This window comes from Squalius cephalus (genome assembly GCF_949319135.1).
Source record: "Squalius cephalus genome assembly, chromosome: 12".
In the NCBI taxonomy this organism is placed as follows: Eukaryota; Metazoa; Chordata; class Actinopteri; order Cypriniformes; family Leuciscidae; genus Squalius; species Squalius cephalus.
Window position 1 is genome coordinate 15,392,592 of NC_137133.1, and position 27,283 is coordinate 15,419,874.

Genomic DNA, 27,283 nt, shown 5'->3' on the forward strand with positions numbered 1-27,283 from the left:
TAGGCCCCGCCCCCTCTGACGCAGATCCGTTTCCCGTGTGACGAGCCTGTTTACTTGTCAAGACGTCGCTGCCGTTTCCTTCCTCCCGATATAAAACCCCGTCAAAATGCCTGACAGCACGTAATGATCTGACTGTCCACCAGAACACATCCGTCTCCTAGAGAGCAATGCAAACGAGCAACACATGCTACAGTGGATTTATAGCGGCCAGTGCACTTTTAAAAACCAACAAATAGGATCAGCAAATGTTTAAAGACAGATGTTTGGAGGCTAGCAGGCTAAGAAGCTAAAGAGCATTTAAATCGGATTGTGTTTGATCTACACCTCAACCCACTTGCCATTATCCGCACAAGAGGCTGTTTCTGGCATCTGAGGCCGTCATGATCCATCTTTTGGACACCGTGGTAAGACTTTAACTTACATGTCACATTACTATATGTAGCAAGCGTGTGCAGTTCAACAGATGATTCATAATCATACTAAAGTACTGTAGGTCATGCTGTTGTTGTTTTTTTCCAACTGAGGTTTGTAGTATCATGATTCCTGTTGGTGTTCATAAATGTTGTAATAGGGATGACTGACTGTCAAAGACATGCATGTACATGGAGGTTGATGTTTTCTTAGTTCTTCAAATTGTAGGTGCCAAACATGTATAGGTTCGAACCCTACAAGAGGTGGTGATCCATGATCTAACGGTTAGAACCATTGAGGAAAACACTAACACTAAAACACTAACAAGAGTATTCTCCCTATATAGTGTACTAGGGGTCCATTTGCAGACAAGTACAGGGCTTTTCGATTCTTAGATGTCACAGACCACCAAATATGATCTTCCTCATTCAAGGGATGTCTGTACTAAAATTTAAAAGGCATCTAAATATTTTTGTTAACAAAGACCCAATTTATACTGACTAAACGGAATGTAATAGTGTATCAATTTAAAATATTATTTTGAAACTAAGTAGTATCTATTAAGTTACACTAAGTTTGTTTTCTACTCACTATAGAAGTGTACTGTTAAATGTATTTGATTTCATTTTATTTTTTTATTTACATATTTATTTGAGCCTAATTTGTATTCTCTGTTAATCCAATTTTGTATTTATTTTAAACCAGTTTTTATTTTATGCATTTACTTATTTATTTTAAAGGGTTAGTTCACCCAAAAATGAAAATTCTGTCATTAATTACTTACCTTCATGTCGTTCCAAACCCGTAAGACTTTCGTTCATCTTCGGAACACAAATTATATTTTTGATGAAATCTGAGAGCTTTCTATCTCTCCATGAGATAGATTGGAGAGTTGCTACGCAACTGTCAAAGTGACGCTTCAAAAAGTTAATAAAGAGATGGTAAATTTAATCCATATGAATTGAGCGGTTTAGTCCAAATTTTCTGAAGAGACACAATTGCTATCTGATGAACAGATGGAATTTAGAATTTAGCACTCCCTGACTCCAGTTTAAAAATCAATGGGCAAGTTCTATTATGCAGTAAAGAGTTTGTCTATCCACCGCCACTGAAAGTACAAACGCCCGCCTTCCCTTGTTTCTTGTTTTCATTCTGACACATGAAGGGTTTATTTCATCACCAGTACATCTAGTACCATAGCTCTGACTCAGTTCTGAGTCATTTTGTTGTTGTAGGACGAGGCGTCCCCGCCGTCTCTGACCGATCTGTGCATGACTCTGGTGAGCTCCAGGCTGGAGCTCTTCTGTGAGATGCGTGATGACGGCTCTCTCTCCTTCCGGGAGCCGCTGGTCTTCCCTCAGGAGCTGGCCGACCAACTGCTCTGCAAGATGGCCACTGAGGGTGAGTACGAGCCATCATCTGTGTCGAGGATTGTTTGATTAATTAAAAATGACACTCCTGTACAACACAAACTGCATAATTATTGTTTCATGTAGTATTTTAAAAGGATAGTTCACCCAAAAAAACAAATCTGTCATTATTTACTCGCCCTCAAGTTGTTCTAAACCTGTATGAGTTTCTTTCTTCTGCTGAACACAAAAAAAGATATTTTGAAGAATGTGGGTAACCAAAAGTTGATGGACCCCATTGACTTTTATAGTATTTTTTTCGGTCTCACTTTATATTAAGTGGCTGTAAGTACTATGTACTTACTTTGAAATTAATAATTTGATACAATGGACTTATTGTGTACATGCATGTTTTTACCTTGTACTTATATTTAACAAAAATACCTGCGTGTAATTACAACTGTAATTAATTTATGTAATTACATTTGTAATTACACTGTTGGCCCTTCCCTTACACCTTAACCAACCCTTAAACCTACCCATACCACCACACCTGTCCCTAACCTTACCCGTGCCACACCTCAATAGCAGGGAAATTGTTTTACAATACAACATGAACACAATAAGTACTTAGTACTTAAAGCCACTTAATATAAAGTGGGACCTTTTTTTCTATACTATGGAAGTCACTGGGGACCAGCTTGTCCCGTCCCGCACTGTTGCGTCCCACGGATCTCTAAAACAGGCCTCCTCACAGTGAGTGTAATCAAATGAATGGATGTTAAATTCGAAACACTGAACATGATGGATTCTCTTCCAGGCCTGTTGAACGACAGTACGGTGGGAATCTTCCGGAGCTGCCAGCAGTTCCGCTTGCGTCACGCCTGCATCCGCACCGCTCGAATCTCCGCCGAGGCCTTCCACCGGGCCCTCTGCCCCCACCGCCTCGTGGAGCTGGACGCATCACGGGTCAACGCCGACCTCACCATTGCCGACATCCTTCGAGGTCTCTCGTCCAACAAAACCCTGCAGGAGGGCCTGCAGCGGCTCGTCCTGAACGGCCTGACCATGTCTTCTCTTGAGGAGCCTAGCCGTCGCTGTTTCAGCGCCATGCAGGGGTTGCGCGCGCTCAGCGTGTCCAACGTCGACTTTTACGACTCTGGCTTGGTGGACGTGTGCGCGCTGCCCCGCCTGGAGAGTTTGGATATCTCCAACACCTCGGTGACGAACCTGACCCCGCTTCTGGGGTTGAGGAGCAGGCTACGCTACCTCACCATGCACCAGCTCAAGAGGCTGGAGATGACCACCGCTCAGCTGCTAGCTGTGCTCAGTCAGGTCAGCTATCCATGTGTTAGAACTTGTAATGTTGAGGTCAATGAGGCCATTTTTGTCGCTTTCTAGAAACAAAGGCATGTGTAATTTTTAATGTCTCTAAAATGTCGTGTAACCATAAAATAAAGAATAAGGGAGTTTTTGGGGAGTCGCACCACATGACATTTTACAACCGGAACGAACCATGCTTACCAAGTTTTTACTTACCAACGTACTTACCAACCGTGTCATAAAAAAGTCCAATTATCAGATATTTTAAGAGACTTCTTGACCTTGACACATAGTCATGAAGGTTTGTAGGGTTTAGGGCGGCTCAAAATTAGAAAAAAACTGACATTGCGATATGTATTTTTTTTCTGCAGTATATTGCAATATGGAAAAAACAGGGAAGTTTCACCAGATGTCTTGAATGGCTCAATTTGGAAATAATTAGTCATAGGAGAAGGATTGAGGTCGTCTTGTAGGGGAGTGCTTATGAATAGACTAAAATGAAAAAATTAGATTTTACTCTGAAGATTTTTTTTTTTGAGTGCAAACCATCCTTTTAGAGCTGAGGAATTTGGGAAAAACTTGGGTTTACTCAAACAAGAGCCAACTCTTTCAGGAACCTTAAAGTCAACAGTTTAAAGAACCTTCCACTTAAGTTATATGGGCACATTCCCACTGACCCTTTTTGACCCATTCAATATGACTGTTTACATATTTATATTATTATTATTAATATTGTGATTATTACTTGGTAAAAGTATTAAACATAATAAGACAAAAATCTAATACTATTTTACTTTAAAATTGTATTTAATAAAACATTTATTTTATAGTACAACTTTAAAATTACTATACTAATAGTTACGTCTCAATTCATCTTCGATTAATTATGTAATTAATAAACAATGAAGTAGATTTGTTTAAATATTTTAAGAAATAATGATAAAAAGATTATGCCAAACCTCATAATAACATATTTTAAGAATTTCATTATTGTTTTACTATATTATTATTATATCAGACCAGTTGTATCACCCAGACTTTTTTGTCATCATGCTGCAAAAGATTATTTTAAAAATGAATTGCTCAGAAATTGAAAACATGCTCATCATAGAAATGGTGTATTAATATTAAAGTCATTGTAGGGATGAATTGTATTTAAGATGTCCTTTTTGAGCAGAGGTCTGAACTTAAATGGTTGTAATTCATGACATGAATGTTTTGCAATACAGAACTAAGGTTGGTCTTAACAGCCAGCAGATTATTGCTGAAGTAGCGCTTCAAAATGAAAGTAAAAATGTTGTAGAAGTTTGTTAACTGTAAAGCAAATGTACTTTGTACTTTGTATTTTGTACAAAATGTTTTACCAAATAATTGGGATTCTAAAATTGCTAGAAAATCAAAGCCTTATCAGAAAAAGGTAGCCTACTAAAATGTTTTAAAGTACCATCTCCATGGTAATGCAATGTCCAGTTTCACAATAATTTACACAGGATGAATTGAGTGTTTTGGCTTTCAAATGATACCTAATTTATGATGATTAGTACTAAAATAGTGGTGCAGGGATGACATCAAAACCCGGAAGACTTATTCTCCACTGGTTCCCTCGAGATTTGAGGGATATTGTATATCCATAATGGGTTTTGATTATGGGTTTTGATATGGGTCAGCAGTTTACGTTGTACAACAAAACGTCCAAGTACCGTCAAGTTATGGTTACCACAGACCTTATTTTATTCATAAACTGAAAAAAAAAACATTATAAAAACACAGGAAAATCCTTAAGGAGCCAGTGCCAGTAATTAGGACATGTTTACACGACAATGATGATTTCCTCTGCGTTTTTTGTGTACAGATGACGACGTTGTCAAAAGGATCCCCATTCACACAGATCCATTAAAACGACTAAAAACGCTGTATTATTCTTCCAGGCCAGTAGTTGGCAATGTCACTTTGTAAAGAGAAACTACACTCCTATAGACTGAACACGTAATACGCATGTTCATGATGTCACCGTTTTCACAAATTTTCGTTTTTGTAGTTTTCATGGAGACTATAACAGTATAGTTTTTAAAAGCTTGCACTTTGAAACCCGTTTTCAAAAATGTGTGTTTTCATGCCCCCAAAACACCGTTGTCGTGTAAATGAACGGCCAAAACGTTTTTAGTTGAAAACTGTATCATGTAAATGGCTCCTCAGTCTACCGGGATTCGACGTCATCCCTGCAGAACTCTATATGTGATGGGGACACCAAGTGCACCAAGTGTCCTGCTACAGCGCCAGACAGTTAACATAAAGTATTTTTGAATATATGAACATACAAAAACATTATCATCATCACGCTAATTCGTTGACTAATTTGTAGCCAAGAGGTCCTTTGTTTTGCTTCTGTGTGATAATATGATTGTATATTAGGGCTGCACGATAAATCGCAATTTACATGAAATCGCACTTAAACTGATTTGACTTATCGTGATTTTGAAATCGCAAATACTGCGATTATTTTTTTGATGCGCAGCTTGTCATTGATGTACGGCTCTGTAAACGCTGCTCCATCTGAAAGCATTGTGAGTTTGAGTCACTTATAACGTGCATTTGAAAAAGCAACACGCGTCAAACATCTTTCCAAACATGAGAAGCATTTATGAACCTCTTGTCCAACAAAAGACAACATTTAATAACATGCTTTTACTCCAAACTCACTTCATAATGACAGTTGAGCTCATCCTTCTGTGAGATGATGTGGCTTCTTACACAGAATAAGGCAGTCGTGTGTTTATTAGTCATGTTTAATCAATCAAAGCGTTTCAATATTCTGTTTATTCAGGGCATATTTGGCGTGTGTGTGTGTGTGAAACGCTCTCTGGCGTTCAGATGGAGCAGCGTTTACTACCGATCTGCCGTGCTGCACTGACAAGCTGCGCAGAAAATAATCGCAGCCTTTGCCAAATTGCGTGCGGTTTCAGTGCGATTAATCGTGCAGCCCTATTGTATATGTCTAAAGCACATTATTTTTGTGTTTCTCCAGCTGGAGGGTTTACAGCACCTTGATATCTCTGATGATAAGCAGTTCACATCAGACGTTGCGCGCCAGCTGCTGGAGACTCCTGGCATCTTGCCTCAGCTGGTGTCTCTGGACATGTCTGGCCGCAAGCAGGTGACCGATACAGCGGTCAAGGCTTTCGTGGAGGCGAGACCGGGCATGACCTTTGTTGGTCTGCTGGCCACCGATGCTGGATTCTCTGACTTCCTGTCTGGAGAGGGGAGCTTAAAGGTAGGTGCTCGCACGCCACAGCAGGATCATTTCAAATGGAGGTCATAAGTGTTGTAAGTGTTTTTCTGTTCCTGCAGGTCACTGGCGAAGCCAATGAGACCCAAATCTGTGAGGCGTTGAGAAGGTACAGTGAGAGGGAGGGCTTTGTTAGAGAGGCTCTCTTCCACCTCTTCAGCCTCACTCATGCCATCGAGAAACCACGACCTGACATCCTGAAGGTACGCACTCATCGAGACCGCGAGATGAATCAAAATTCACTGCATTTTTCCGTATCAACCCTCACGTCTCTTCTCGGCCCTTCTGCAGTTGGTCGCGTTGGGGATGAAGAATCATCCGGCCACATTGAATGTGCAGCTGGCAGCCAGTGCCTGTGTGTTCAACCTCACCAAACAGGAACTGGCCTTTGGAATCCCCGTGCGGCTCCTGGGGAACGTCACACAGCTGCTACTCGAAGCCATGAAGACCTTCCCCAACCACCAACAGGTACGCAAAATAATGCGGAAGTGTGTGGTATAGACCCCTTTTGCACCGACGTCACAGTTACGTCACGGCGCTAGCTGGAGGCAAAACAAACGGAAAACTGGAGGCGGCCAATACCAACCAGCACAGATTCGGCTACATAATAAGGAGCTTAAATTATTATTTTTATTATTAAATGTCATCTTGTTGTGGTGTTGGGTGCAAGAATCGATGAAAAATGAGTATGCTGTATCTGGAATTTTTATTTCTAGAAAATATTCATATCATTAAAATTGCACCGTAGTGTCACTCTTTACATTGTCGTCGTATTGGCGCTGGCTAGGCAGAACTGCGGATCGTACCACACAAGTCTTTACATGACCATTCAGCACATAGTTATAGGCATCTGAATATATATGCCCTCAGTTTCTCTTTACCCTCGGTTTCTCTATCGGGTAGGTGTAGAAGTCAAGCCACTCAACCGGAGGTAACGTTAGCGTTAACGTTAATCCTGTCAGATCGTCCATTGACTGAGCGTGTACGGTCATCTGGTTCCGTCCGTTAAAATTAACTTTTGCAAATAACAATCGCGGTCCTGGACAGTGAGTGACCTTGCACATTAAGACAAAATCGGATTTTCTCCAGTCATTGTTAAAAAAACAAGCTAACAAAACTTGCAAACTAGCGTTAGTGAAGCGGCCAGAGGGATCTTTCTGCCTCCAGCTAAGCCCCGACCCACACAAATACGTCACCATGTTTACCAACTGTAAAAGGGTCTATAGAAAAGTCTGTCATGGTCAAAATAAAATGATCTGACAATATTGAATGTATTTGATGTGTGATGGTTTAAAATTGGGATTTAAGTACATTCAAAATGTTTAATGGTAGTTATTATTTGATACATATGTACACACACACACACACACATATATATATATATATATATATATATATATACAGTGGTGGTCAAAATTGATGGCACCCCTGATAAATATGATAAAAAATGGCTGTAAAAAATAAATCTGCATTGTTTATCCTTTTGATCTTTCCTTCAAAAAATTGGCAAAAATCGAATCTTTCATTGAAGTAAAAGAATTGAAATTGGGGGGTAAATCACATTATGAAATAAATGTTTTTCTCCAAAACACGCTGGCCACAATTATACATACCCCTAGAATTTTTTTATGAGAAAAATATCTGAAGTATATTCCCATTAATATTTACCTTTATTAGCACACCAGGGTGACTAGGAACATGAAATTGTCCACCTATGACTTCTTGTTTCACAGGAGTTTAAATATGAGGAAACACAAAGGCCAAATTCCCTGAATCATCCATCACAATGAATAAAACCTAAAGAATATAGTTCTGATGTGCAGCAAAAGATTGTTGAGCATCATAAAATAGAAAGTGGCTGTAAGAAAATAGCTAAAGAATTGAAAATCCCCATTTTGACCATCAGGGGCCGTATTCACAAAGAATTTTAAGGCTAAAAGTTGCTCCTAACTGGCGCAACTCCTAAAAATAATGGGCGTGTCACTCCTAAATTTAGGACTCCTAATTTTTTTTCACTAAGAGTAATTCACAAAGCATTTTAGCCCTAAAAGTAACACCTAAGTCTGGGACAGCTTAAAAGAAGTCGAGAGGACTCCTAACTCACAAACCGCTTTTTGTGGCATTTCACGTTGCGATGTTTTGAAATGCGTATGCGGCGGCTACAGGAGCTTCCAATCGCGAGGGAACAATTTTGCATTGTAGGCATAACTAGGGATGCAATAACGCCACCAACAACAACCAAAACTAGGCTACTCATTGCATGTAAACTAATTGTAACGTATCATTGTGAATCAAATTAAAATGTTCTTCTCTTTGCAAACGTAGGCAGAGGCATATAGTGACAGATTAATTCAATAATGTTGCAAAGATATTGCATCAATCCATATGTTTCATTAGGCTACTAGGCTATTTGTTTTGCCTTAGCCTACTCTTTATTCATTTAGGCTATTTATTCAGTTATTCATCATCTTCCGTCCTTCGCACTACTTGTGTAGCGCACGCATTCTCAGACCTGTCACCTGTCACTCATCATCGTAGGGGGGGTGTTTGGAATTATTCCCGCGTTACAATCATCAGCCAAACAAGGTGGTCACTTCTAGCCTGGTAATACCAGACTCTGCTACTTCTCTTTGCTTCGTAGACAGAGTCTGGAATGGCATAACAGAGAAGTGTTTTCTCTCTCGCGGGGGGGCGCTTGTCTGAAGTTTAAAATCATTGGTTACCCGTAAGCAATCACATAACGTTTGGTTATGGCGTGTGTTATGCGCATGCTCAGCCGCATTTAACTTCCACTGTAAACACATGTATGATGCAAAAACAAAACCATCGAGCGAAATACCGGAGTGAACATGGCTGTGAACGACTTTTGCAGGTTAAGTTAAGTAAATCTACGCATCCACGGTACAATCAGCGTGTACGTCACGGCTCTCAGCCCGCCCTCTGTTCGTTGATTGGCCCGGCTGTTTCCAGACCGGTGGCAAACAGAAAGCTCTGAAGCTGTCTCAGACTAAGTACAGAAGCAAAATGAAATTGAGCGGAAGTACGAAGTCTGACGTAGTCAGGCTAGGTCACTTCAGTCAAGCTCGTGCATGAGTAATGACGTCATCCATAGCAACGAAGACTCACTCTTAGTTTAGGAGTTGTCATTTTTCTTTACTAAGAGTAGGTCTGAAAGGCGTTGTGAATAACTTTTAAGAGAAAACTCTTAGCTAAAATCTTTTAGTGCGATTTAGGAGTACTCCTAGTGGTAAGATAAAATGCTTTGTGAATACGGCCCCAGGGCAATAATTAAGAAGTTATAATCAACTAAAGATGTTACGAATCTGCCAGGAAGAGGACATGTGTCTATATTGTCTTAATGGATGGTGAGGATGAAAGTTTGAGTGGCCAAAGACTCTCCAAGGATCATAGATGGAGAATTGCAGAGATTACTTGAGTCTTGGGGGTCAGAAAGCCTAAAAAAATGTATCAAACAACCCCTACATCCCCACATGTTGTTTGGGAGGGTTTCAAGAAAAATCCTCCTCGCTCCTCCAAAAATAAACTTCAGCATATTCAGTTGTCAGACACGACTGGATCTTCAAAAGGGACCGGATTCTGTGGTCAGATGAAACAAAAAAAGGGCTTTTCGGCAGCAAACTCACCAGATGTGTTTGGTGCAAACAGGGATAAAAAGTACCCCATGCCTACGGTTAAATACACTGCTGGATCTTATATGTTGTGGGCCTATTTATTTACTGGAGGTCCTGGACTTCTTGTTCAGATACATGGTATTATGGATTCTAGCAAATACCAACAGATAAAAAATCAAAACCTGACGGCCTCTGCTAGAAATCTTATAATGGGGCGTGGTTGGGTCTTCCATCGGGACAACGGTCCAAAACAAACATCAAAATCAACACAAAAATGGGTAACTGAGCACAAAATGAAGCTTCTGCCATGACCATCCCAGTCCCCTGACCTGATGAGTGGAGTGAACTGAAGAGAAGAAGCACCAACATGAACTTGTGAATCTGAAGGATCTGGAGAGATTCTGTATGGAGGAATGGTCTCTGATCTCTTGTCAGGTGTTCCCCAAACTCATCAGGCATTATAGAAGAAAACTCAGATCTGTTATCTTGGCAAAAGGAGATTGCAAAAAGGTATTTAATAACAGGGTGCCAACAATTATGGCCAGCGTGTTTTGGAGAAAAACATTTATTTTATAATGTGGTTTTCCCCCCCACTTTCAATTCTTTTACTTCAATGAAAGGTTAGATTTTTGTGAATTTTTTTAATGAAAGATCAAAAGGATAAACAATGCAGATTTACTTTTTACAGCCATTTTTTTATCATATTTATCAGGGGTGCCATCAATTTTGACCACCACTGTATGTATATATATATATATATATATATATATATATATGGTAACACTTTATAATAATCCATTACTTCTAGAGCATTTACTAATATTAGTTAGTCTCATAATTTACTTATACATTTTTATGATCAAACGTTGAATCTGTTCAAATTAGTTAATGGAGTTTGAACTAGCATGATAATGAACATTTTAATTTACTAACAGTATCAAAGGTTGTTAAATCTTTTAAAATATATATGGTTCATCATTAGTTCATGTTAGTTATTGCATTAACTATTGTTAACAAATGAAAATTGACTTAGTTTTAAATTGGTTCATTGAAAGTATAGTTTGAACTGACCAACGTAAACCAGTTTTGTTTAACTAATACTATTAAAAATAAAAGTATACTGTATAAATATTAGATGAAAAATTTAAACTAAAAATAAATGAAAATTAGAAATGTAATAAAATGACTAAAACTAAAATAAATTAAAGCTATATAGAATTCTTTAAAAAATGAATAAAAATTACAACAAAATTACTTAAACTAAAATAAAAATGAGAACTGGAAATCTAAAGATGAAAGCTTATTCAAAATATTACTAAATACTATAATATTATATAAATAATACTAAAATAACATTGACTCAAACACTGTTTTTACGAATGAAGTATACATTCATCTAATGACGGTCTTCAGGAAAATGAAATGGATAATTTAAAAGTGAATTAAAATAACTCTGATATTCACAGTGTCATTTTATATCACAAGCAAAATCATTAGCAATATATTTTGATTATTCAATATTTATTGTCTGGTCCTATTTGGTACAGTGGATTTATAAATTAGATTGAATGATATGATGAATGTATAATGCGGTCACTTGCATGATTGTCAACACTTCTACAGGAAGTATCTTTACAACAAGGCGATTCTGAGAACATCATTTTAATTTTTATGTGATCGTTCAGTTCCCCATGATGATAAAACATAACTTTTTGAGAATGAGGAAAAGACATATATATAGAGGGCTTTTCATGTGTCAATTCTGATTTCCCCTTTAACAGCAGTTCTGTTTTTGGTTGTGTACAGTTGCAGAAGAACTGCCTGCTGTCTCTCTGCAGTGATCGAATCTTGCAGGAGGTTCCCTTCAACAGGTAAACGCGTGTGATCAACAAGTATACTTTCACACGTTTCATAAACCCTTTACAAAGCCGTATGGTTGCTCGGAGAATTGAGTTCAAATTGATATCTCAATATGGCTTGGTAAACTATACAGCACGGATTTTCTACACCAAAATAGAATAATCACTCTCTTGAGTTTTTGTCTTGCTGCTGATAATGCTGTGGTAATATGAATACACCGAAGTAACACTTTGAAATTTGAAGTAACATTTTGAAGTAATTTCAAAATGAACTGATTTGCATGACCGGTGTCATCACTCAGTCTTTTGCTGGGTTTGATTGTTACTTTTTGAAATGACCGTTCGTAGCTTTGAGGTCAGTTAGATTTTTAAATGTTTTTGAAAGAAGTCTTTTCTGCTCACCAAGGCTGCATTTATTTTCCATAATCTATTTTAAAATGTAATTTATTCCTGTGATGGTAAAGCTGTATGTTCAGCATCATTACTCCAGTCTTCAGTGTCACATGATCCTTCAGAAATCATTCTAATATGATGATTTGATGCTCAAGAAACATTGATTATTTATGTTGATTATTATCAAAATATCATATTTTTGTGGAAACATTTTTTTTATTTGTTCTTTGACTAATTTTTTACCAGCACTTTTGATTACTTTAATACATGTAGAATCCAACAGTTCTGTTAATATAAGAATCCTTCTCATTCTTAGGACTGATTCTAAAAGTTTTTTGAGGTTACCAGGTACATACTTTCAGTCAAGTGTGTCCAAACTGGTAGTGTGTTGTCTTGTTGACAGATTCAGTTGGTCAGTTTTGACGTTTGTTTTTCAGGTTTGAAGCTGCCAAGCTGGTGATGCAGTGGCTGTGTAACCACGAGGATCAGAACATGCAGAGGATGGCCGTAGCTATTATCTCCATCCTCGCTGCCAAGGTGAGCAGCTACAGTCAGCGGGTGAGAACAGGTTTAACCGTAGATAGGAAACGTGACCTGGAAGGCTCCCAGAAAACATTCAGAACATTCTGTCACAATGATGCATCTTGGAATGCAATATGACGGATGCGAGACGTGCAGATTGTCACATCAGAACGCTGACGTCTTGTCTGCGGAGGTCTCGTCTGCTAAGCTCTCATGGAATGTTTTTGTTTGTTTGTTTGTTTTTTAAATTAAAAGTTTTGTTAATGTCTGTTAACCGAAAACCGGATGCGAAAAATTATTATTATTTTTTTTTTAAGAAAATGACGACGTTGAAACCTGTTTCTGTTTTTACTGTTGTTCTGTTCTGTTGTTACCTATTTAACATGCAGAGAGATTAGCCAATCAAGGGTCCATTTACATATAGAAGTCTTAAAGGTACAGTAGCAAATATCAAGTAGTTTGTCTGAACACAAAATGGCTGCGTCACACAACACAATCACGTGCAATTAGAACGCATCCGATGTTTAATATACATTACGTGGAGAGGGATTTGGGGAGATTTTACCCTGTGAAATGGATCAGAAATAAAACGAGCAACCAGACATTTTGATTTTGATTGCTTGTTTGTGTATGCTTAGAAATGCTTATTTACTGGGGGAAAAAAACAGCCTTTCCACTATCTCGTATTTCGTTGCACAGACCTTTCAAACTGAAGCAGCCGATACCTTCCACTTATTCACCATGGTAAAATGAATGAATAATGAATGTAGGTTTTCTAGGACTAATCAATGGAAATAATGACTGGCATGACATTATTATTCATAACTGCCCAACCGTCATAGGTTACTCATCCTCATGTTGGTCCAAACCCGTAAGACTTTTGTTCATCTTCGGAACACAAATGAAGATATTTTTGACAAAATCTGACAAAAGCTTTCTGTACCTCCATTGACAGCTACCACTTCATTACCACCAGTTCAAATTCCTCTTGTGTATATGATCGGAGCTCCACGCAGCTCCTGTACTACTCTCTATTGGAAATGAAGGATTTTGTTTGAATGTCTTCCTTAACTTGACTCTTTGTTTGTGTGTGTTTCTTAAATAGCTGTCCACTGAGCAAACTGCACAATTGGGAGCCGAGCTTTTTATCGTAAAGGTATGGGAGGTTTTCCCCCTAGATTTAACAGTTAGCACTTGTAACACCTGAACAGGAAGAATAGTGTATACTTCTCTCTCTCACACACTCTTCACATCATAGCAACTCCTGCACATTGTGCGGCAGAAGACGTGTCAGGGTACCGTCGACGCCACGTTGAAGTTCACACTCAGCGCTCTTTGGAACCTCACGGATGAATCTCCTACCACCTGCAGACACTTCATAGAGAACCAGGGACTAGAGCTTTTCATCAAAGTACTCGAGGTAAACACTTTTCAAACCTTTTTATAAAATTTTTGGAAGAACATAACTGTAATTTGTAAACTTGATCGGAAGTTCTAATTTTCAAAATGTCTTTTTTTTTCAGTCCTTTCCATCAGAGTCATCCATTCAACAGAAGGTGTTGGGTTTACTGGTAAGAAACAATAAGAAACAATGTATAAAGTTGGGTTCATATTGAAAAAAAAAATATATAATGTTATTGAATATAATATGTAAATTGTATACACATACACTACTGTTCAAAAGTTTGAGGTCAGTAAGATGTTTCTTTTAAGAAATTATTTTTTTATTCAGCAAAGAGGCATTGAATTGATCAGTAAAATCATTGGTACAAATTTATGGTACATCTTCATTTCAAATAGCGCTGTCAAATTGATTAATCTGTATGTGTGTTTGTATATGTGTGCATATATATGTATGTGTATATATACAAACTTTTATATTAGATAGGATTATTAATTTCAAAATAAGATGTTCTTTTGACATTTCTATTTAAAGAATACTGAAAAAATGTATCACTGTTTCCACAAAGGCTGCACAACAGTTTTCAACATTGAAAATAATACGAAATTTCTGAAGGATCATGTGACTCTGAAGACTGGAGTAATGATGCTGAAAATTCAGCTTTGATCACAGAAATAAATTACATTTGAAATATATTCAAATAAATAATTTAAATGATTGATTTCACAATATTAATGGTCAAATATATGCAGTCTTGTTGAGCATAAGAGACTTCTCCCAAAAAAAATCTAGGGATGCACGATATATCGGCCACCATATCGGCTATCGGTTAAATGTACAGAATTATTGGTATCGGCCAAAATCTTCATATCGGTGCATCCCAAAAAAACTAAAAACATTTAAAATCCCTAACTTGAACAATAGTGAGTTTGTGTATATTTTAAGAAGCATTTAAAACGTATCAAAAATAAGTTTGTATCAACGCTTTAATAATTCTAAAGAGGGAAATACATATTCCAGTGCTGTGGATTGAGGCGAGTGATTCTGGAGCTGTGGGCAGCACTGATAAAACGCCTTCTCGTGTCAGAGGAAGCACTGCTCAGGGATTATGCTAATAGTTTCCCTTAGTTAGAAAGTATAATGAGGCTTTAATTTTGCATTCAGTGGTATTTTTGTAGCTGAGTTCCCCTGTGCTATTGTACTTTGTCTATCTTGTCTAGTTCTGAATGTTTTGTGTGCTTGTGTATTCAGAATAATATCGCTGAAGTGGGGGAGTTGCACGGTGAGCTGATGGTTCAAAGTTTTCTGGATCATATCTGCTCTCTGCTGCACAGTCCAGAGGTGGAGGTCAGTTATTTCGCGGCAGGCATCTTGGCCCACCTCACCTCACGGGGCGAGAAGGTGTGGACCCTCGACATGTCGCTCAGGAACACACTGCTGGAGCAGCTGGTGCGTGCTTGTGCAAATAGAAGTCAAAATTGCTTGGGTATTACACCAGAGGCCCTGAGTAAATGGCTTAATAATCATGTGTCTCTCGCAGCATTCAGCGATTCTGAAGTGGCCAACGCCGGAGTGTGAGATGGTAGCGTACAGGTGAGAAATAACACCACAATAAAATATTCTTTACTGAATGTGAACCATGGACAGTATCAAGTACCAGACCCAAGACCAGACCTGACAAACTCTCTGATGTTTTTTATGTGTGCGGTGTGCCTATGAACATGTGATGTGGAAAACGCAGTTTAATTGAAGAAATTATTATAGAAATATATCACTATTGTGCAGTGCAATGTATTTCTCAAAGAAATAATAGCAGTAATAATATTATAGTTTATGAAATGAACTCCATAATAAATATGGAGTCCATTATATAAATACAGTCCATTATGAATTCTTTCCCCGCCAATGACACAATTTTCTGTCATTTATGAGAATGCTTATCCACCATTGACAGAATTTTACAGCTTTCTTATGATACATTGCATGTTCAGATATTCATACAACAAAATATTCTGGGGGCCAAAAAATATTTGTGAAAATGATCAAAAATGCTGATGGCTGGCAACTTAAAATAAATTCAAAAAAGCTGGTGGGGAAAGAGTTAAAAAAAAATTTTTTTTAAGGAATATAATTAGTTTTTTCCATGTTTTAATTGAAAAAGTAAACCTGTTTTGTGCAGCACTGATAAAAATTAAAGAAATTGTTCACATTTTATTTTATTACATTTCAAACGATTAATTAAATAGAAAATTGCCACTTATTTTGATAATAAAACTGCATTAACTCAAAACACAATGCAGAAAAATGTAAACAGACCGCACACAATTTCAAATAAAACAAATAAAATGCATTTCATAGGGCACTATTGTTACCTTTTTTTATGAATTATTCAAGTGTTAAAGTTTTAATAATTCAGTTGTTTAAACATTATTTTTTTATTATTAAAATGTAATTAAATCATTAGAATGAAATCCAGAAAAAATTAAACCGAGAACACTGAATTTGAAGGGGGGGAAATCTGATTTGGGCTCCAAATTAATTAAAAAATGTTGAAATATAAAATATTATACATTATATGAATTATTATTATTATTATTATTAATTAATATTTTTATTGTTGTTTAAATATTTAATTAATATTGTCCCCCTCCTTGTGTTGGTTTCATTTATGTTTATGTATGTTATATATGTTTAGGTTTCATTTTTATTTTAGTTTTAGTAATTTTTCTGGGGGTTTTCTACCTTTTTTTTCTTCTTTTTTTTAGCTTTAATTTATTTTAATTTGTTTTTTTTACATTATTTCCATTCAACTTAAAGAAAATTAGAAATGTTACCTTGGCAACTAAACTTTTTTTTTTTTTTTTTATCTAATATTTATATTTTATTTCAGCTTTATTTCAATTAATGAAAACAACTTTTAATAGATTTAGTTAACAATAACAACACTGGTGTCACGTCTGGGATCTTTTATGCACTAGTCCCTTTTATGCACTATAAAGATTGATTTCTAGTATTCTAATGAGATGACGTGTCTTTTTCAGATCGTTCAACCCTTTCTTCCCTTTACTGGAGTGCTTCCAGACCCCAGGAGTTCAGCTGTGGGCCGCATGGGCCATGCAGCACGTCTGCAGCAAAAATGGTGAGATCAGCACCCTAGACCCAACGCTTCTGAGCCCAGAGACATTTGGTGGTGTTCATTTTATTTTCCCATTCTGCCCTGGTGGAAGCAGCGGGGCGGTACTGCAGCATGTTACTGGAGGAGGGAGGACTGCGGCAGCTAGAGGCCGTGATGTCACATCCCAAAACCCACGGCGATGTGCTGCGATTGGCTGAAAGCATCCTAGACAGTTTACATCGCCACAGAGCACGCACAGGATACGCATGCCCGGCAAAAATACACACACATACAGGTACGTGTCCACAGACAAACGAAAGTGCTTTTTGAAAGGCAGAACTGTTCCTTTTAAAGTTGAAGGGATAGTTCACCCAAAAATGAAAATCCTGTCAATCAATTACGACTTCCATTCATCTTCGAAACACAGATGAAGATTTAAGAAATTCGGAGAGATTTCTGTCCCTCCATTTAAAGTCTGTTAACCCACAACTCTGGCGCTTCATAAAGAGATCATAAAAAATAAATCCATATGAATCGAGCGGTTTAATCCAAATATCCTGAAGAGAACCGATCACTTTATATGACGAACAGATTGAATTCAAGCTTTTATCGCATATAAACATTGATCAGCGAACATAGATCACTTTGAAACAAAAGCTCAATCGTACTTGCTTGACGCGCAAGAACAAACCTCAATGGCTCATGCTTGAGCTTCCGTTTACAAAATTCACTGATCAATGTTTATATGTGTATAAAAGCCCAAATGAAGTCTGTTCGTCATATAAAGCCATCAAGTGTGACTGAAATCTCTCAAATTTAATGAAAAAAAAGTAGATGATGACAGTGTTTTTCATTTTTGGGGGTAACTTTCAAAACTTCTTTTCAAAAGCTTGAGTGTTCAGTTTTATTACTGACATACATTTTTATTCAAAATTTCTCTCTGTTTTCCAGAGAAAAACATTCCATGACACGGTTCTTTTTGGTCAGTGGTCTCTGGATAGGACGCTGCATTTGTACGTGTATGTGTTCACTCGTGCCCATCCGTATGACAACGATATTCTGCTGTTCTTTCTGCAAAGAGGAACGTGTGGATAAGTTACTTTGCATATGTTTGCACACGACCGAATCCGTTATTTATTTGAAATAAGTCTCTGTGATCTGATGATGTTTATTTAGACAGGCAGCAGCTCAGAGAGTGTGTGTTTGTTAAACATGATTATGGATGTGAGCGTTTCTATATATATATATATGTGTGTGTGTGTGTGTGCGTGCATGTCCACGTCTACTAAGAGCATGTGCATCAGAAAGCCACATTTGCATATTCAGATTTGGATGAAACTCCATAGGAAATTTCATTTATGTGACCGATTTCTGTCCTATTCGGCATAAAATGCAATATACTCGGATACAGTTGGGTTACGTGGAAATACATGAACATATTTAATAAGTTTGAACTGTTTGGTCAAATTCAGTGTGGAATGTTAAAGTTGCGCGTGTGATCTGTGAGATAACCGCTTGTCAATGCATGAGAGCTTTAGGGATGAAATCTATTTTTATACACAGTATATCAACTGTGGCAGATTGCCATGTTTAGGATGGTTCGTTTGTCGTATTGCACGCAAAGTATTAAGATTTAGATTTGAGTTTGTTTTTAAAAATGGTACAAAATGGACTGAACACCTAAGCCGGAGATTCCTCAACAACCCGGAGCTCTTCAGAAGCCGAAATGATCAACGGAACGGGCGGAGATGAATAAAATCAAAGCTTTTGCCTTCAGACTCTCTTTATTGCATGGATCTGTTGAGGCAAAGCAGGAACTTGTCAATAAATGGATTGCTGCCTCGTAAACCATTTGAAGAAATCAAGCAACGGACTGCGACGGCAGACATAAAAAAAAAAACGGACACAGATAAATGACACCTTGTTAAAAAATAAAATAAAAAAAGGCAAGAGGAAGAAGACCATAGGGAATATTTGTTCTGATCGTGGCAACTTTGAAGCACTGGTGATTTGCCAAAAGTCATTGGATTTGCCTTCTTGCTAAACATACATATAAACTTAAGTTTGATTTAATTTAACACAGATTAAGATTTTAAACAGCAGGTTCAACTTGTCCTGTTTGAAATTGCATTTAAAAAAGATACTCCGTTTTGTTCCAATGAACTAAAGAAGCTTTTTTTTTTTTTTTTGTATATAAATGTTTCATTTCCCTGGATGTGTATCCTTGTTTTTCGCAGCATGGATTTGGTTTTCTATTTGTAACTGGGCCATGAATAATGATGAGATGCTCCAACAAATATGCTTTGTTCCAGAAAATCTTGTTGTGTCATGCAGCTGTTCTTGCAAATAGCATGCAATATAAGTCCTTGTTATAATTTGGACTGTAAAAAATCATTTTGTTGAGTGTTTGGCAACTTTGGCCAGGTTTATACAACTGAAATTCATCACACTGCCTGTTTTTGGATAAAATTTCGGCACTAACAATTATTGAGGTTAAATTGAATCTGCCGCTGTGTAAATGGACCAAATGACCTCTGGGTTCACTGAACTCTTCAGACCGAGCGTGGAGAATCTCATGTATGTGGATTTTGGTTCTGCGCTGTACTACAGTTATCTTCCTCACGCAGAGTGTGGATTGAGCAGCAAAACCAGAGGAAGCTACGGTGTCATACTGCCGCTCGGGTTCCTGTTTATGCAAAATTATGTTTGGGGAATAAAGAATGTAAAACCCCTGTTGATTTGGTCTGCTGTCCATCTTTATTAACACGTTCATGTTAAAGAATTTCTCAAATTAAAGCATTCAAATAAATATTACAATTTGAATATCCTAGCTCCAAAATTACAAACTATTGTATTTTTTTAGGGATGCACAATATATCGGCCAACATATTGGTATTGGCCGATATGTGTAAGTTTTTAATGTTATCGTTATCGGCCCGATAAGACAATTTGGCCGATAAATAATGGATGATTTCCTTCAGCTGAGACACTTTAGATGCGCACTGTTTGCCATGATGGTTTTGAATAGCTTGAAATATGATTGAAATGACCTCAAAAAGGAAAATACAGTTAAGTGCAACATGTGCTGTCATTTAGGCTACATAACATTATAATGACAATATATCTGTGTGCTAGGGACATTTTGTTTTTTGTGATCAGGCTCTCAAAAATTAGATTTATCAGCCAATATATCGGTTATCAAATATAAAGAATTATCGGGTATAGGCCAAAATTTTCATATCGGTGCACCCCTAATTTTCTTTCATTTTTACTTTTTATTAGTATTTTCTCAATCTTAGCAACTCTATCCAGAAACACAAGACAAAAAACTTGACAAACTCACACAAAAAAAAAAGAAGAGCATGACAAATTTTTTACATTTTTTGGTAGTTATTTTTAAGCATTGTGATTTCAAAGGAATTTGAAACCCAACACTTTGTAGTACTGAATGTTCAATTTGTTAAAACTTTCACTCTCCAGTGTACCTTGGCAGCCTCTTCTCTATAAACGCAGCCATGCCCTCTTGTCTATCCTTTGTAGGAATGAGCTGAGAGAATGCAAAACATTCAGTCAAACCATGCACAAAAGCCACAACAAAGCCAAATTGTACAGATATGATTCATATGGTTTATGTATAACACTCACCCTGGCGTAACACATTCCCTCAATAGCCATTCCTGAAGAGATGTCCACCTCAGAGCCTCGATTCATCGCTAATTTAGCCATTCGCACTGCAATCGGGGCCTGGAGAAGGAGGAAAGTGTAACAAGGAAAAATTTAAAGATTAGCTTTTAATTTTCTAAAGGAAATCCGAGTTGCTTGTTGCATTTTCGCTAAGGTAAAAATATGGGATTTTTTTCCACACTGTTACAGTCATTTCTTTTTCTTCAAAAATGTTTGGGGCCAGTGAGATTCATTTTTCCCCCCAAGAGGTTTATTTTGCTCACCAAGGCTGCATAAATCAAAAACAGTAATATTGTAAAACACGATTATAATTTTCTATTTTAAAATATTTTAAAATGTAATTTATTCCTGTGATGGTAAAGCTGAATTGTCAGCATCATTACTCCATTCTAATTTGATGTTTAGGAAACATTTCTTATTATAATGTAAAAAAAATAATTGTGCTGCTTAATATTTTTTTGTAAACCACAATACCCTTTTTTAAGGTTTATTTTATGATAAGAAAGTTCAAAAGAAAAGCAAGTATTTGAAATAGAACTCATTTGTATGAATGTAAAAGTATTTGCTGTCACTTTCGATCAATTTATTGCATCCTTGCTGAATAAAAGGATCAATTTCTTTCAAAATAAATCTTACTGAGTTTGTTTGTCAACTATACAAGCCTCTGTTTATTATCTATCAGTGCAACTGTATCGGTTTATGATGACACGATCACATAATCACGATTCACGATGACACAGTTAAGTCAGGTGGACAGAAGTGCTGCTGACAGAAGTTATTGTGGCACGACATGTCAGAATGCCGTTCTCACACTGACCTAAATAGGCCAACTTCATTTTAATCTAATTTAACGGCTTGTCAATCACTGGGAAAACCAGAAAAGCAGGATGTTCTCAAGGTCACACCTCACGAGAGAGTTTAGTACAGTACAGAACATTCCAGTTCCACAACCCCAAATGCTGAGTCATGTAATGACGATGATATGACCGATATTTGATATCACTCCAGAGGCAACACTCCAGAGGGTAACAAGATCAAACACTGGATCAAGCACATGTCTTTTGTAATTACATTGTTTATGGAGTTAATTGTGTGCTCTGGACACTAGGGAAGATTGCAATGGCACATTTGAGCCAGGTCTGTCTTTCTTGAGGCCATACATATATTCATGGCTGGCATGTCGTCTTGAGTCATGATGGGAGACTGTCTCCGTGACAGAACAGTGTCACATGATGCAAATGGGATTAAATCACAAGTACACCCAGTGAAATGCCTGTGGCTAGAGCTGTACTAGTACGAGAACAATTTCAAGAACACAGAAACAAACGAACATAAACATACATTTATATCTATGAGCAACACTTGTTAAATACACAGTGGAAAAACCCTGAAAAATTAGGCACACACACATTCACATGGTCCAATTCACAAGTACTTCCACACCAAACTCATCCAACCATGTCTTTACGGACCTTGGGACCTTTATGACTGTGCAGAGTCATTGTGGAATAGAAAAGGGCCTTTCCCAAACTTTTTCACAAAGTTGGAAGAATAGCACTGTTCAAAATGTCTTGGTATGCTGAAGAATTTTCATTTCTCTTCATTGGAAGTAAGAGGCTTACCCCAACCCTTGAAAAACAGCCCCACACAATTATCCCTCCTCCACCAAACTTTACAGTTGGCACAATGCATTTAGGCAGGTAACATTCTCCTGGCATCCGCCAAAACCAAACTCACCCATTAGACTGCTAAACAGAGAAGCGTCCAGTGGCGACGTTCCTTACACCACACCATCCGATGCTTAGCATTGTACTTGGTGACGTGAGGCTTGCATGCAGCTGCTCGCCCATGGAAACCCATTCCATGAAGCTCCCGCCACACAGTTTTTGTGCTGATATTAATGCCAGTGGAAGTTTGGAGCTCTTCAGCTATGAGATCATCAGAGCGTTGCTCACTTTTACGCACCATACACCCGGTTCGCTCTGTGACTTTACGTGCTCTTCCGCCTCGTAGTGGAGCTGTTCACAAACGCTTCCACTTTCCAATAATGTCACTTACAGTTGACCTTGGAATTTTCAGAATTTCACAAATGTTTGTAAATGCACGCTGCATGGCTAGGTGCTTGATTTTATACACCTGTGGCAATTGATTGAAACGCCTGAATTCAAAAATTAAGAGGCGTGTCTAAATACTTTTGTCAATATAGTAAATTGTGTAATTTGTCATTTCTTGATTGCTATGCAGTGTTTCATGCATAGGGTAAATGTTCCTGTCTATATCAATGTACAGTTCCGTAAGCTGGGGTGCAACACCCTTTGAACTAAGCATATACACTCCTGAAGATCTGAGATGGCCGAGTGCCTTGTGAAGTCCACTTCACAGGACACTATCAGAGTGTAACACATAGTGTTGGAGTGTGCTCACAACAGAAGAGAGTATAATTCAGCGAGACAGTAGCAGAGGTGAGAAAGTGTCTCAGACTGAGAGGAAAAGTAAATAATGGAAATGTCCTACAGGCTCACCTGAGGCAGGATCTCTCGTGCAAGACTAAGAGCCTCTTTGTGGGCCGCGTCTCTCGTCTGGTTCTGTGGCACGGAGCGGTTGACCAGCCCCAACTCTGCAGCCTGTTCACCCCCGACACGGCGTCCTGTGAAAATCAGCTCCTTTGCCATGGCAAAGCCCACCGTCCGGGGCAACCTTTGACTGCCTCCTGATAAACACAGAGAAATGATGATTTACTTATGGCGGCTTTAAAAAGTAATCAGATACATCATCACTTCTCTCATTTTACTTAAATACATATGCCACAACATTTGGTTCTTTGTCTTATTTTTATGTCAATTCACCTAAGCTCAAAATTGATCATTATGTTAGAAAATAATTCTAGCAAAAAAAAACAATTTGGATTGTAGAAGAATTTCTTCTTCTTTTTCCCCCCTATTGATAATGCATGTCATTCCAAACCTGTATGACTTTGTGGAACACAAAAGAAGATATTTTGAAGAATGTTGGTAAATAAACAGTTTTGGTGACCGTTAACTTTCACAATGTATGGGCAAAAAAGCACTCAAAATCTTCTCAATTGGCGCTTTTCCATTACCAGTACCAGCTCAACTCGACTCGCCTCGCCTCGCTTTTCGCTCCGTTTTCCATTGCAGTACCTCCACAATAGTACCTGGTCGTCATAGCGATGCCGCAGGAAACTGCCGTGACGTAATCTTCTACACGTCACTACGCTGATTCTCTGACCAATCAGCAGTCTGCCGTGTTTTCACGTCACATTTTAGTATGGCCTCAGCTCGCTCAGAACCTCGCCGGAGGTGATACGAAAAAAAGTACCTGGAAGCAGGTACAGGTACAACTTTTACACAGTGGAAAACCAAACAAAGGCGAGGCGAGTCGAGTCGAGTCAAGGCGAGCTGGTACTGTGTAGTGGAAAAGCGCCAAAAATATCTTCTTTTATGTTCCATAGAAGAAAAAGGTATACAAGTGCATTTGTTTTTAATCTGCATAGACTTCTGCAACACATGGACTAAATATTTGGAACATGTTGCCATTTTTATTTTATTATTGTATTAAGGCAAGACACTTTCTTTTTTTTTCATGCAGTGGTCAATTTTGAGATTTTGAGCTATTTGGCTTTCCATAATGTGTCTTCTTTCAAACTAGTGGAAAGAAAACATCCAAAATACATTTGTATTTTATTTACTTTATTGCACTTTTATCTATTTGTGTCTGTAGATTTCCATTACAATACATATCTTTATATATTTATCAAAATGTGTTTTTCTCATGCATAGAGCCAGAAATCTGAAAATCAGAAATCTCACTTCAGTAGCACTTACATACATGTATCTACTGTACATTCTAAAGGTTTTTACAGAGGGGTTGGTTCACTTGCCTGATCTGATACAATTTATTCCTAAAAACATGGTAATTTGTAATCTGGCAGTATTTTCTGATTTAGTGTTAAAACTTTTAACTTTAATATGTCAACAAAATGAAATAACGTTCATACTTCTGTTCTGGAAATGAATGCAAATGATTACATATTTAACTAGATATTAGATATGCCTCATTTGCATATTCAGACACAACATTTCAGAAAACTTGTAATCTACTGCAATTGTAATCTTCTTAATGTAATCAATCATCTGGGGAAGTATGGTGATATCTATTAGTTCAAATTTTACCCTATTCAACTGGTGTGCCTTAAGTTATGTAATGTTGAAATTTGTTTCAATTCTAATCCAATACAGAGATTGTATAAGGTTCTTAAAAACTTTTGCAAGGCACTGCTCTTTCACTCTCCAATTGCGTCGTTCTTTCTGTTAACTTCCTGTTTATCCGTCTCTCTTCTGTAATGGGACTGCCATCTAGCTGTCTGCTTCTCTTATTATTTCAGGTCGCTCTATCTATTCATTTATTTTTCTCACCAGCCCCTGGGAGTAATCCTCTCGTAGTTTCAATCAGGCCCATCTGCGCAGAATGTGCTGCAAAACACACACACACAATCACAGACAAAGGTCAGTTGAAGGACCCAGCCTTCTCATGCCGTGACCGACGAAATTCCCCGGTCCGTGACGTGCCAAACAGAATGACTACAAATCACGCAACCCCACACCTGCACCATCAGCAGCTGTGATACCTGTCGTGATCTACCCTCAGAAGGTCGAGCCGCTCACCTGCAGTGCGAAGGTCACACGCCAGAGCCAATTCCAAACCGCCCCCGAGAGCAAAGCCGTCCACCGCCGCAATGGTTGGCATGGGCAGCGCAGCTGGCACATAATGGACACACACACACCAATCAGACAGGTCATAGATCACATTAATGAGAGAAGCTTTCAAACAGCTGGACCTCTCCTGAAACACTCGACTGAATTTGTCAAGTGCAGACAGACTGATAGAGAGGGGACACAATGAAAATCTGGGATTCAAAAGGAAACCTGAAAATAACACGAAGTTACCATTTGAAAATATTCAAACAAAAATCTACCATATAGTTCAACTGGGAACAAATGGTTTTAGTTACTATTCATACTGTTCAAAAGTTTGGAGATTGTAAGAGTCTTTGGAAGTCTCTCAGACAGTAAGGATGCAGTAATAATAACAGTAATAGTATCATATAAAATGTTCTATTTTATACCATGGTCTGGGTGAATACTCGATTCTGATTGGCTGGAGGGTGTAAGTTAAAAAGTGATAATGTACACCTAGGAAAGGCGTCCCGTCAATTTGCCTGATGACAGTTCTAAATGATTGCGCTGGCTCAAACTCACTGATCAACTGCTGCGGTCGGGTCGCTGTGGCCACGTTGCTTGGCGGGAGATATTAAATAGTGCGCTCGACTTAATAAATAAAAACCCTCACGATTTTTACTCTAAAACACATTAATGTATTATTAATTGATTAAATATTTCTTTCTTTCGTAAGTGACCATGGTATAAGCGGGATAATGCCCTTCGAGGTGTCCATTAACAGAAATTAATGGACTTCGCGGAAGCATCGCGCTTCGCGTCGGACGGTTCACGCCTCCGCGTCGTCCATTAATTTCTGTTAATGGACACCTCGTCGGGCATTATCCCTTACTTAATACATTTTAAAATGTAATTTATTCCCATGATCAAAGCTGAATTTTCAGCATCATAACTCCAGTATTCAGTGTCACATGATCCTTCAGAATTCATTCTAATATGATTTGATGCACAAGAAACATTTCTTATTATTATTATCAATGTTGAAAACACTTCATATTTTTGTAGAAACCGTGATACATTTTCAAAAGAGGTTCAAAAGAACAGCATTTATCTGAAATAGAAATCATGTTTTAACGTACAGTAAATGTCTTTACTGTCACTTTAAAAAAAACTCTAACTGACCCCCCATATTTCTTACAAATTAGGAAATATGTTTCATTTTGTTCACTTTTGAGCTTGACAAATGCTGTCAACAAACAATACATGTAAAAATTGAGAAAATGGTTTAAGCAATATTTGTCTTCCTGTCATGCTTTAGAAAGAATCAAAATGATGTCACTTCCTGGGTGATGCAATTTTATGCACAAAATGCGAATTTTATTTGTAATAAGAAAATCCTGCAGTCACTGGAATTGCAATTGCATGCAATTGTGGTACACAGACGAATATATTTTTCATTTTTAAAATTCGTCGATATTTACTTTTTTTTTTACTAAAACGAAACTGAAGAAAATGCTTCAAAATATCAAATACAGAAATTCATGTTAATTTTTCAAAATCTTTTTACTCAAACTGTTATGCTGATAAAAGTTTGTTTTCATTTTTTTTTT

The 27,283-nt window shown here is 37.7% G+C and overlaps 2 protein-coding genes across 3 annotated transcripts in view; one reads left to right on the forward strand and one right to left on the reverse strand.

The window, feature by feature from the left end:
- On the forward strand, positions 1–20,632 carry zyg11 (zyg-11 family member, cell cycle regulator). 2 transcript variants are annotated; one of them, XM_079889275.1, is made up of 16 exons: positions 1–404; positions 1,647–1,812; positions 2,581–3,095; positions 6,109–6,354; positions 6,432–6,572; positions 6,661–6,837; positions 11,808–11,872; positions 12,691–12,790; positions 13,881–13,931; positions 14,034–14,195; positions 14,299–14,346; positions 15,429–15,626; positions 15,718–15,770; positions 17,219–17,316; positions 17,405–17,587; positions 18,244–20,632. In XM_079889275.1, the coding sequence occupies exons 1-16, from the start codon at positions 381–383 to the stop codon at positions 18,258–18,260; spliced, it is 2,244 nt and encodes a 747-aa protein (XP_079745401.1). In that variant the 5' UTR covers positions 1–380; the 3' UTR covers positions 18,261–20,632. The 2 variants fall into 2 exon arrangements, with proteins under 2 accessions (XP_079745401.1, XP_079745402.1); XM_079889276.1 differs by having other exon boundaries at positions 17,408–17,587.
- Positions 19,124–27,283, reverse strand: part of echdc2 (enoyl CoA hydratase domain containing 2) — an 11,695-nt gene continuing 3,535 nt past the window's right edge. The window contains exons 5-9 of the mRNA XM_079889286.1: positions 25,662–25,754; positions 25,413–25,469; positions 23,499–23,686; positions 20,938–21,036; positions 19,124–20,839 (exon numbers count right to left, since the gene is read on the reverse strand). Of these exons, the coding sequence (XP_079745412.1) occupies positions 20,762–20,839; positions 20,938–21,036; positions 23,499–23,686; positions 25,413–25,469; positions 25,662–25,754 (515 nt within the window). The 3' untranslated portion in view covers positions 19,124–20,761. The remainder of the gene's footprint in view (positions 20,840–20,937; positions 21,037–23,498; positions 23,687–25,412; positions 25,470–25,661; positions 25,755–27,283) is intronic.